General features: G+C 32.6%; 1 protein-coding gene across 1 annotated transcript in view; it reads right to left on the bottom strand.

Annotated features, from left to right (window-relative positions):
• Nucleotides 1-353: 353 nt before the first annotated feature.
• Nucleotides 354-13,681, bottom strand: part of LOC114349513 (homeotic protein caudal) — a 128,443-nt gene continuing 115,115 nt past the window's right edge. Inside the window, exon 2 of the mRNA XM_028299915.2 lies at nucleotides 354-13,114. Coding sequence (XP_028155716.1) covers nucleotides 12,687-13,114 — 428 coding nt within the window. The 3' untranslated portion in view covers nucleotides 354-12,686. The remainder of the gene's footprint in view (nucleotides 13,115-13,681) is intronic.

Below are 13,681 nucleotides of genomic sequence, written 5' to 3'. Positions count from 1 at the left end.
ATAGACACGTCATAGATTAGTCCTGTCGCCAGGGGGAGTACAACGGCCTCGTTAATTCAGATGGACTTACTCAAGTTTTTTTTATGTATTTTGACCCGTAGAACACGAATTTTTTGGGTAACAGTTGATCCGGATGTCGATAAGATTGTTATAGACCAAGAACTTGAGGAATCAAATAACAGCGATTTTTGGCAAAACAAAACAATATTTTGTATTTTTTGGGCCATTTTAAGTAAAAAATATTTCTACAAGTTTTTTCGTAGGATGCACAGTTTTCGAGATAAACGCGGTTGAACTTTAAAAAAATCGAAAAATTGCAATTTCTGAACCCGAATAACTTTTGATTAAAAAATAAAATAGCAAGTCTGCTTACCGCATTTGAAAGTTTAAGTCAAATTATATCGGTTTTGATTATTTGCATTGGTAAAAATTTATTTTTTTATTGTTTAACAAAGCTATAAACACGTAGGGTTTCCCGTGCTTTTACATGCGTTTTACCGCATGTAACGTAGAAATAGTCTTGATTGCACTAGTACCTATTCTACCTACTCGTTCGATTTTAAATGAGAAATCATAGAAACATCACTCACGCACTAGTTGTTTGTAGCTTTGTTTAACAATAACACAATAAATTTTTAGCAATGCAAATAATCAAAACCGACATAATTTGACTTGAACTTTCAAAGGCGCTAAGCAGAATTGCTATTTTATTTTTTAATCAAAAGTTATTCGGGTTTAAAAATTGCAGTTTTTCGATTTTTTGAAAGTTCAACCGCGTTTATCTCGAAAACTGTGCATCCTACTAAAAAACTTGTAGAAATATTTTTTGCTTAAAATGACCCAAAAAATACAAAACATTGTTTTGTTTTGCCAAAAATCGCTGTTATTTGATTCCTCAAGTTCTTGGTCTATAACAATCTTATCGACATCCGGATCAACTGTTACCCAAAAAATTCGTGTTCTACGGGTCAAAATACATAAAAAAAACTTGGGTAAGTCCATCTGAATTAACGAGGCCGTTGTACCCCCCCTGGCGACAGGACTAGATGGTTTATTGGAAATTACCAATAAATTAAAAAAAAAACAATCAAATGCATTATTTGCAATGGTCAATGACCAATCTTAAAACTGTTGTTGAAATTTTATGTTTCATATTGTTTAATATTAAAGGTAGTTTTTTTGGGTTATCTTCTTTCTCATTTTGTAGAATCATCTTTTAATAAATTAAATATGACTACAATGTGACAATTAGTCTGTTTTTGATAATACTTCAAAATGAATGTGTAATATCGTAAACATTAGAATAAATAAGAACATTTTTTTGAAAAGCTTTTAATGAAAGCTTAAAGAAAGCTTAAAAAACTTTTATGGAATAAAAAAATTTCAAAAGTTCATTGGGTGTGCAAAAATATACTTAAGGGGCCTTTATCATAATGTGTCAATTTCGAAAAAACTCTATTTATTTTGGAATTTATTGTGTATTTTATGATAGATAACATTTTGTTGGCCTAATAAATGCAGTCATAAAATATGCAAAAATTTCGATTGATTAATTTTCAACGTCTTATAAATTCAAAACGGATTTACTCTGAATGCCCCAAAATTTACGGCGACCATGATTTTGTACTAAGAAATTATCTGAAACAATTCAAAAAGGGTTCTATTTATTATACTAGTAACTATCGTATAACCTAAAAACAAGAACAAAAACAAGTTCTACAAAGAAATTATTGAATGGCAGCAAAAGTACTCACCGGAGGGACCGCAGACTTTCGGATACAATTAGCGTCTCTTTGCAAAGACAATGACGTCGACTTTGCAAAGTAACAAGACATTTACTCAACACACACACTACACAATATACTAGGTACCTAAGTGTAAAAATTTACCGTACCTACCATGCCAATGGGCATTAGTTGTCGAGGCATTAGCTAAATAAAAAAAAACAGTTTCGATTTTTTTTGCGGTACAAAACTTTGCATTTATTTTAGTTTGACAACCGAAAAAGGTCGGAAAATTAAATTTATAGTGTTAGTTTAGTTCATGCTATACTCAATTGTGGGACAAATACTTGGTTAAAGTTTGAGACGGATCGGTCAAATAGTTTTTGAGAAAATTACGTTTTACTCATAATCCCTTTTTACATATTATTTCTGAAATTTTAAGTACCCAAGTACCTATTTATCACACAGTTGTCTATCGCATGAACTAAAATAACGCTATAGTTTTAATTTTTTCTACCTTTTTCAGTTGTCAAACTACCAAGAAGTTGTCAAACTACCAAGAATTGAAAAAAAAAATCGAACATTTTGATAGAAAAATATAGAACTTTTCGTTCATACTATAATATACTAAACAGAAATTTTTGTGAATTTTATGTTTCAGATAATTCCATAGTACAAAATCATGGTCGCCTTCAGTTTTGGGACATTAGCAGGAAACCCGCCATTTTAACGTTGAAAATTAATATGGTGTATTCCACGAATATACGACTGTTTTGGATTATCGTGACAACGAATGTTTTAGTGTGCAACATAAGAAGTACGAAAGTATTTTGCTCTAATAATTACTCCAATAAACAACAATATAATTTGCAATTTACTTTCGTTCTTCATATTTTGCACAACAAAATATTCGTTGTCGCGATAATCCAAGAGGGTCGTATATTCGTGGAATGTGGTATAAAACATTTTTTTGCATATTTTAAAGTGCGTTTAAAAAAAATGTAGAACCTTATATACCTACCATAAAAGTCCCACAATAAATTCCAAAATAGTTTTTCTTATTTATTTTTAAAGCTCCTTAAGACTGCGATACATTGTTTTGTATGTATTAACCTATTCATTCAAGTGTGTCTATTTTATTTAAGAGGCAGTTTTTAGAATAAATTACAAATATTTCTTTTGAACACATTTATACAAATACAACAATTTGTTATCAAGAAGTCACTTATTGAGAGTATTTCGAAAACGATATTAATTTTTTTGATTATTTGAAAATTTTAACCTGATTTTGTCATTTACTTCAAAATACAAAAAGTCAATCGTGACCGTGACAGCTGCGAAAACTGTAGAGACCTATTGAAGGTAACCTCTACAATATACTACAAGATTATTAACAATAAATTGAAAAATACTACATAAGCCACTATTGGAAAAGAATATATACTATTGATTATGTACTTACTTTAGACAAAAACAACTATGTTAACGTGTTTTATTGTTTCATCTGGTCAATGGACCCCAAATATGAAAAAACCTCGGAGTGCTACCATTTAAAGGGGTGCGTTTTTGAGAAAGAGTTGAATTAGTCTCTACGCACTAGGGTGCATTAGGGTGAATTCTACGCGCCTTTCGTATATATGTATCAAGGAAAAGTTGTTCAAAATTAAATTTACTATTGAAATGTCACTTTCTAGAGTCAAAAATATTTTTTTTTACAAAAATTTATTCAAAAATCGAAGCAAAAAAAAAAACGAAAAAACGCTATTTTCCTTTTTACTACATTACTTTTTCCACGGAGATATAGATATAGGCATTGTTTTACAGAAAAATATTTTTTCCTTCCTATTCAAAAAATGACGTTTGGTAAAGTATTTAGGATTTATAGTTTTTTATGTTTATAGACATGTCATACGATATATACGTCATATACGTATATCATATACCAGATACGATTTTTCAAAATTCTCCACTCACCATTTTTGGCTATATTTTCCCTATTTTTTGCAAATATTCTTCTATAACTTTTTTCTACGCAGTTTTAGGTATACCTACTCAATGATACGCCAATTTTTACTGTGAAGCAATGCCTGTACTTGCAATGTCAAGTTAGCAATGAAAGGAAATAGTATTGTACATTTTTCCGAATCATAATAATATCTTTGATTTGATAATATAAGATGATAGATGTTTTGTGAGTTAAAAAAAGTATTGAGTGCATAGTAATTTTGACGACTTTTTCGAAATACCCTCTACACCTATAAATTCGTTTAAATACATGCAGTAAATAGCATTTTTTATATACTTAATTACTCATCATCACAAAAGATTAGCGTTATGTCCAAAATCGTGGTTTCCTTTTATAATAATAGTCCATTTATGACTAAAATTGACTACTGTTACAAATCTCAAAAAGCGAAATCATTCAAATATCTTCTCGAATATTGTTCAAATTTAACTGATCCCCATGACAATCTCAATATATAGTGAACAAATAAATAAAGTTGAAAATAATATCTCAAAAACAAACAAAACTTATAACTAAACACTGGGATGCCGTTTGTTGTTGGTATTAAAAATATAAAACTATTTTTACCTACTTATCCATGAGCTAAGAAGATTTTCTTATAACTATTCATTTAGCTGTTGTCATATAGCTGTTGATACGAATATCATACATTAACCACATGTTAGTTAAAGACAAAAAGACTCTGAACCAAAACATAAACCAATATTGTAAAATGTTGTTCCATATTGTGAGCCTGAAGAAGTGAATCCAGGAGAAATGAATGACGAAAAGATTCACATATCTTAAAATCCTAAATAAAGAAATTAAAATTGGAAAATCTCAAGGGGAACATAAAGGAACAGAGGGGAAGATTTTTCTAATAACTATGAATTGATAATGAATTATATAACTGTTTATACGAATACCATACATCAACCACATGTTAATTAAAGACAAGAAGACTCTGAACGAAACATAAACGAATATTGTGGAATGCTGTTCCATAGTGAGCATGAAGAAGGGAATCTAGCAGAAATGAATGACGAAAAAGAACCAGATATCTTAAAATCCGAAATAGAAACTGCAATAAAGATATTAAAATTGGAAAGTCTCAAGGGGAACACGGAATCACCGCGAAGACATGGGAGATAGGAATTAAAATAATGTTCAAACCGTGTAATGAAATTTGGAAAACAGGAAAATGGCCAGATGATTGGTGTAAGCTGACCTTAATATCCATCTACAAGAGAGGTTCACCAACTGGCTGTAATAACTACGGTACTATAACAGCCCTAATCTACCACGCAAGTGAAGTTCTCCTTACTAGGGATCAAAATCAATTCTCTTACCACAGATTCTCCAAGAACAATGTGGATATGTTCCTGGAAGAGGCACATGAGAACATATTCTCAATCTCAGACAAATTATATATGAATCTATGAGAAATCTAGAAAATTGGACCATAAAAAGTTCTGACTCACATATAACATATATATGACATATAATGGTCTTTGATATGTGGGAATATCGTAGCGTATCCTGGGCAGCACACAATCATCAACTAAAATATATTGAGGTATTTTGTACACATAGCTAGAAAAAGGCTAAGAAGAAGAAGACTGACTGAAATAGACAATCCCTACAGCTCAGAAATATCAAACGAAGAAGTAACTATAAGATGTCCAAGACCTGATGAAGTACATGAAATTTTAAAGCTATTAGATTAGAGGCACACTAAATTCCAGCTCTTACGAAGCTATTCAACAACATAATATATGAGACTGGTCACTTACCAAAAGACTGGCTACTATCAATATTCATTCCACTTTCCAAAAAACTCAACGCAGGAAATGTAAAGAACATAGATTAATTAGTTGATGTGCCATGAATGTACTCCTTACTACATATAATTCACTCGCGCCTATACACCAAATTAAAAGAATACCGAACTGAAGTTCAATTTGGATTCAGAACAGGACTCAGAACGAGGGAAGCACTTTTCAGTTTGAAAAATCTAATACAGAGACAAGTGCGATGTGTATGCATGTTTCATTGATTTCGAGAAATCAATTGACAAAGTTCTACATGAGAAACGAATCGATATCCTAAAAACATTAGGACTCAATAGTAAGGATATACCTAAGTCTGATCGCAAACTTATCATCTCACAAGAAAAAGCAGCAGTACGCTTCTAAAAGAATCCCTGGACGTAGACGTATATCCTGGCTGGTCAATCTTAGGAAATGGGCTGGCCTATCGTCAACTGATCTACATATTTCGAGTTACTATGAATAGAATAAGATGGGTTAATGTGGTCGCCAATATCTCTAGCAGTTAGGCTCCTTTAGAAGAAGCCAGAAGAAAGAAAGGTAGGGAGAGATTAGTGGTTGAAGTCGAAGTAGATGGTAAAAGAACCCGAGGAAGATCGCCACTCTGATGGTTAAATCAAATAAAGAACACCAACGGTTACTCTTTGTCTGAGGTAGCACATTGTTATTAGAAATATAGACAAATTCAGCAGGATAGACCAACTATGGGATCTACGGAGAGGGAAATGGGGAAATGTCCCCCCTAACAAGGTCCAAAGTTCAAGAAAAAATTGTTGAAACATAAAAATATATTAGTAGTGCAGTCACTGAAGGTTTTCACCTCCGATTTCGTTGAACCTCTATCGATTTTCATGAAAATTGGTGAGCAGTTAGAGGATATCTCAAGGAACAAAGCTGATATGATGTCAACTTGCGCTTTTACCCTGGGGGTGGATGCCACCCCTTTTCTGGGGTGAAAATTATTTTATTAAAAATAATCCATAGTTCGATAGAGGGACAAATTCTAAGCAAAATTTGTTATATTAAGTTATTAACATAAATCAATACTTTTTGAGTTATTAAAGATCAAAAATTTTATTTTTTGGTAAAAAATGCATGTTTTAAAGCTGTTTTTCACGTATAATTCAAAAACTATTAGCGTTTACAAAAAGTTATTCTTACCAAAATTGAAGACAATAAAAAATTGAATACACTATTCAGTCAAAGTACTAAACTAATGTTAATTCAAAGTGACTAAAGTGAGTTATGAGTTATGGGTAATTAAATGTATATTTGTACTCAAATCTAAGTATTCAAGCTTAAATAACGGGAAAACGATGCATTTTATAAAATATACCTGCTAAACACTTATCAAAGTACTTCAGAATACCTAACAAATAAGCTCCAGAAGAAGTTAATAGCATCAAAATTAAGCAAGTTATGATGAAACGAAGAGGACCCTTTCGAATTTTTTAGGAAAAAGTGAAAAATAAAACATACGATATTTCCACAATAAATTAAAATTTATGGTAATCCTTACAAAAATTTCTTTGTATTAGCATTAGTAATAATTTTAACAATTTTCACCGGTTTAGAATGCATATTTTTGAAAAAAAGATATAATTTTAAAAAATCAGAATTTTTAAAATTATCATCATTTTCATTTTCTTTTGATAATAACTATAAAAATACTCAATATACGTAAAAAATGGTAAATAACCAAATTTTAGTTTTTTCTATATGTATCAAATATTATACCATTCTTACCATTTCTGTAGGGTGAAAAATAACCGAGATAGAAACGTTTAAAGCTTAAATTTTTCTGCGAGAACCATGTAACCGTGGCCATTTAATCTTTGATTTTGAAAAAACAAAGGGGTTTAAAAGATTAAATTCAAAGCGTTTTAATAGCCTTTGGAATTACCTTTCAAACCATTTTTAGGTGAACCTGATATCTTAAAAATTAACGGAGTTATTAAAAAAACGATAACATTTTTTGGAAAATTTTTTAAAAGATAAAGTTTGAAAAATTTTTGGAGCATAAATTTTAATGCTATTAACTTGTCCGGTATATCATTTGATAGGTATTTCTAAGTACTTTCACAAATGTTTAATAAGTTTATGTTATAAAATGCATCATTTTCCCGTAATTTAAGCTTAAATACTTAGCTTTGGGTACTCGCCAAAAAAATATACAATTAATTACCTATAACTGACTTCTAGTTAACACTAAAAGGTTGTTATAGTAAGGAGTTGATTTCATTTTTATTGGTTTTAATTTTGGTAATAATAATTTTTTGCAAAAACATGCATTTTTCACACGAAAAATTAAAATTTTTGATCTTTAATAACTCAAAAGTTTTGATTTATTTTATTAACTTTATATAACAAATTTTGCTTAGAATTTGTCCCTCTATCGAACTATGGGTTATTTTTGATAAAATAATTTTCACCCCCGAGAAGGGGTGGCATCCACCCCCAGGGTAAAAGCGCAAGTTGGCACCATGTGACCTTTGTTTCTTGAGATATCCTCTAACCACTTACCAATTTTCATGCACGTCGATGGAGGTTGAACGAAATCGGAGGTAATAGCTCATATCCACCTTCAGTGACTCCACTTATAGCTGGCATGAAACTTAAATCACAGACAGACAAATTTAACCCAATAAAGACGCTAGTTAGGAAAATTAACGGAATTTAATGCATATAAGTTATTATTTACTTATGTCTTTATCTTTATCTTTTTTAAGTCTTTTGGTTGGTGTTTCATTGGAAGTTCCCCCATAAGGCAAATTTCCCCTCCCAAGGCAAATGTCTAGATACGCCACTGTTTAAAATTATATTAAAAAGAAGATAGGTACCAAAACACCTGATAAGAGCAATCAAAACTATACAGACTTAAAAAATATTACCTACGATTAAAGAGTCAAGTGAAACAGAACCATGAAAAAGACACCGAGCAAGAAAATAAGGTCTAAAATCTAAATTATTTGTCTAATAGGTATGTAAGTATAAGATTTTTCGAATGGAATAAAAAAATCTTCTTGCCATGAAATACTTATCTGTATAAATAGTGACTTAGGGCCGATTGCTCGAACGCTAATCAAGAAGTTGATTATAATCAAGTCCTCTTAACAACCATCAAATAACAAAATCCGTTGTTCGTAGCCAATCAGTTGATTGTAATCAATTATTAATTATTATTTATTAACTAACATAACAATTATTAACATAACTAATCAATTAATCTCATAACTAATCAATTATGTTTTCAGCAACCCAATCAAAGTTGACATTGACAGTTGGTGACAGTAATTAAATATTTAATAATGATTAGTTGATTCCATTTTTGATTAGTGTTCGAACAACCGGCTCTAAATCATCTATTTAACAGAAAATAAAAAGGTGATTTCAAAACTTATGACTACTAAATTCTCACTTACACTTAATATAAATTATGTACAATAAAACTGTAAATCACAAAATATTAATAAAGCCTTAAATTATGTACAAGGGTAGGTAATTGTTTACCTATCACAAATAGGTATTTTGTTTCAAAATAAAACAATTCTGTATTTCTGATTACTGGAGGGATCTGCTTTGTTTATTAAATGCTTATTCTCACTGTTAATTCTTTTGATTTGTTGTGGATATTTACCTTTTGGTCTTTTTCATTTTTCTTGTGTTGTTCATACGTGCTAAAAAAGCCTTCATTGATTCATAATTTTTAATTAGTCAGCCTTAATAAAATCAGCAAATGGCTCACTGATTGGTGCACTGATATTTACTCCAATTCATAATAAAGGTGCAACTACAAACCGTAGTATCTATGTATCAAATACTACATTACACCAAGTAAAATTCCACAAGAACAAGCAGGCTTCGTGAAAGTTAAGGGAACAAGGTGGCAACGATTATTGAAATAGCTCGAGAATGCAAAATTGCTATGGTCACTTGCATTCTGGAGTACCTAAAAGCATTTAATTGTGTAAAATAGAAAGTTTTCTGGAAAATTCTGTGCTAGAAGTTCCTGATAATCTGTCAACTGAGTGAAGAGTCTATACGAGAATAATAAACCTAGAATGAGAATTGAAAACCATAATCCCAACCATTTTAAAGACAGTAGAGGAGTTCGCCAAGAATCTATCCTGTCTCCAGGTCTCTTCAACTTCTATGGGGAATATAATATACCTACGTAGTTCTAAGAAGGAAAGAAAGAAAATACGTGGTACATAAGGACATTATAAGGGAGGCTATAAGCATCTTCACATACGTATCCGAAAGAAACCAAAAGAAACCAAAGAAGAAGTAAAACGAATGAAAAAGCGTACGGAACCTTCAACGAACTAAGGTTATCATCCAAATGGACGTCTAAGGAACTTGACAAACTACGACGAAAAGAGACCAGCAAGGCACAGAAGATCCAGACTCCAAATAGTAGGGTCTCAACCTGAAGAGTAAAACATTAAAAGGTATTCATATAATAGGAAAAGGGACTCTAAAATATAAGGATAGGTAGGTATATCAGATATATCAAATATTTACAGTCAAACAGATCTTGAGCAAATCATGGGAAGACGATATTGATGTTCACAACGTGTTTGTAGACTTCAAACAGGCATACGACTCAGTCAAAAGGAACAAACTATACTATACAGTGCGTCCATAAAGTAACGCATAAATTCATTATTTCGTAAACCGGCGATATTAAGAAAAAATCCCAAAACAGGTCGATTTTTATTTTTAAATTCCATTTTTTTAGCATATATGTCATACTAGTGACGTCATCCATCTGGGCATGACGACGTAATCGATGATTTTTTTAAATAAGAATAGGGGTCATGTGATAGCTCATTTGAAAGGGTATTCAATTCTCTATTCACTAATATAAACATTAACATATTTATTTATATAAGGTGTTCAAAAAAACAATTGAGACAAAAAGAAGAATGTATGTAATTTATTTAATTCAAAATACGTTTTACTGTTGTCAGAAAACAGGAAAAAACGTTTATTTGACAAATAAATATTGTTTTTCGCTTAAATTCAATGTTAAAGCTGCCACCCACCTGTCTCTTGGCAGTTTGAACATTTCGTTTAAACGAAAATCAATGTTTCTTTGTCAAAGAATTTTTTTTCTGTTTACTGACAGTAGTAAAATGTATTTTGAATTAAATAAATTATATATAATATTCTTCTTTTTGTCTCACTTATTTTAATTAAAAAATTGTTTTTAGAACACCCTGTATAAATAATTATGTTAATGTTTATATTATTGGATAGATCATTGAGTATCCTTTCAAATTAGCTATAACATGACCCCTATTCCCATTTAAAAAAATCATCGCTTACGTCATCACGCCCAGATAGATGACGGCACTAGTATGATGTATATGCCAAAAAATCGTAATTTAAAAATAAAAATCGACCTATTTCGGGATGTTTTCTTAAAGTCGCCGGTTTACGAAATAACGAATTTATGCGTTACTTTATGGACGCACTGTATATTGGCTGAATTGGCAATACCAGACAAGCTAACAAGACTCATTAAAGCCACAATGGATGAAACTCAGGCATGTGTACGAATACAAAACCACCGGACAGACTTTTTCAAAATTTTGCAGGGGCTAAAGCAGGGAGATGGGCTGGCCCCAACATTGTTTAACCTGGCACTGGAGTATGCGGTTAGGCAAATGCAAACTGGACGAGGAAACCTACTGACCAACCGAACGGTTGAACTGCCGCTAATGACGATAATATTATATTATGAGTAGAACATCAACAGGAGCACAAGAAACATACGCAGAGTTAAAAACACAAACAAAAATGCTAGATCTGGAAATTAACACAAAAAAAAATAAAAATAATGACTCAGACGAGAAGAAATATAGTCCCACAAAACATTATATATGAAGATGATATTGAAACGCTTGGAAAGTTTACATAACTGGGAGTAGCAATATATGCCGACGGATCAGAAGACGGAGAAATACGGAAGAGAATAACGCAGGCAAACAGCTTATTTTGCCCTCTCCCATATATTTCGGTCTAAAAGTGTCCACCGAAATACAAAGATGAGAGTCTATAAAACTTTAATTCGACCAATAACATGCTATGGTAGTGAAGCCTGGGTCCTGAAAGAAACATCCAAAAACAAACTCGACACATTCGAATGGAAAGTACTGAGGAGAATACTAGGACCTGTGAGGGAAAACGGAATCTTCGGAAGTCAATACAACAACGAACTTTATCAACTTTATAAGGAAGCACCCCTGTCAGACTTCATTAGAATACAAAGACTGCAATGGGCCGGACATGTGATGATAAGAATGGGAGAGGAAAGGCTACCAAAAAGAGCACTGAATGCTAGAATGCAGGGAAAGAGACCGGTTGGAAAGCCAAGGAAGCACTGGGAAGACACAGTAAACAGCGACGCACAAGCCCTTTTAGGAGTCCGTGTATGGAGAAGAGCAGCCACAGACAAGCAGGACGGAGCCAAAAAATAAAGGAGGCCAAGGCTCAATTTGGGCTGTAGTGCCGTAGAAGAAGAAGGTATATCAGAAAAAAATGTAAATTAAAAACACATACAGGAATGTGAGGGTACCCATTTTTTCCATAGGTACCCCAGATTTCAAAGCAGAGACGCAGAAGAAGATGGAAATATCTGGAGGAGGCCTATGTTCAACAATGGACAAATCAGGGTTGATTGATGATGATGACCACCCTAGATTGAGCAACTTCCTGAGCATTGAGGCAGTGCACCGTTAGGCACAGTTTGATTGCCAGACCTTCCAGTTGGTCAGCAGGCGAGGTAAGCAAACAGTTTGTCAAATCGGTAGTTTTGGCAGTGACTACGGTCAAGAACCTAGATCACTGGCTCGCTGGAGGAGTACCTACACAATTTATTTATGTATTCTAAATCTCTTAATAGTAAAAAGGAACGTAAAATTTATAATCAAAGCAAATAAAAAATTTGAAGAACGATTTATGGTTTACAAATCGAATCGGTCATTTTTAAAAAGTATTATGTACCAAAAAAGTTTCATTCAAGATTGCCCCTCAACAATCAAAATTTAGGATCAGTAAATTTGAACTTAAACACATACATAAAGTAGATCTTTATAAATTGGTATCACTATCGATCACTACTTATCCTAAAGGATCACTCTCAGTGTTTTCCAGTTTCATCACATGATTATTGTCTATGAAACGCTGCATCACCACAGAAGAGGGAGGTACGATGTTAGGTAAAATTGTCTGTTGCGGATTGTGCATATCGAGATGCTGCATCTGCGGGTGTTGGTTTAGAATATTCTGCTGGTGGTACGCGCCGTTAGTGACGATGTCGACATGGTGACCCTTTTCCTCTGCTCGCTTCTTGTTCTGCTTTCGCTCTTTCGCTCTTCGGTTTTGGAACCAGATCTTGATCTGCCTCTCCGACAGCCCGAGGTTCGATGCTAGCTCCGATTTTCTTCTAATGGTGATGTATTTGTTGTTAAAGGTGAATTCTTTTTCAAGTTCTATTCGTTGGTGGTCTGTGTAGACTACGCGGTATTTGTCTTTCGTCCTCGTTTTACCTGGAACAATAGAAATGGGAATAATCAGTACCTATTGTAAAAATTGCAAGGCGCGTAAAATACACTCCTGGTAAAAAAATCTGGACACTTGTATTGTGTGTGTATTTTTAATTTTTTTTAAATTTTGTGTGAACGGCCGTAGCTCAACGATATGATCACTGGCCTCATACGCCAGAGCACGCGGGTTCGAGTCCTGCCAACGAAAATCAATTTTTCATTTCTAAAAATGATACGAGCCGTTTCACCGTGCCTCGGAGAGCACGTTAAGCCGTCGGTCCCCCTGGGGCTAGTGAACATCGACACTATTAGTTACTTGAAACAGGGTTAAAGATGTAAATGGCGCCGGAACAATCCGAAAGGATCTCCCCGGCAAAAATGCCATACGATATTATTATTATTTTAATTTTGTCAGTGTATAGTGGTTTGAATGGGGAGAAAGTAAACATTAATAATAAAAAAACGTTCATTCGTAACAATCAAAACGGTTCTTGTTCAATGTTTTGAAATGATCGTGTCACTATAGAAACAAAAATTTTACCTTTGGCAAAAAATAATATAGGTACTACT

This window comes from Diabrotica virgifera, chromosome 3 (genome assembly GCF_917563875.1).
Source record: "Diabrotica virgifera virgifera chromosome 3, PGI_DIABVI_V3a".
In the NCBI taxonomy this organism is placed as follows: domain Eukaryota; kingdom Metazoa; phylum Arthropoda; class Insecta; order Coleoptera; family Chrysomelidae; genus Diabrotica; species Diabrotica virgifera.
Note: the sequence above shows the minus strand (reverse complement) of the source record. Positions and strands in the feature narration are given on the sequence as shown.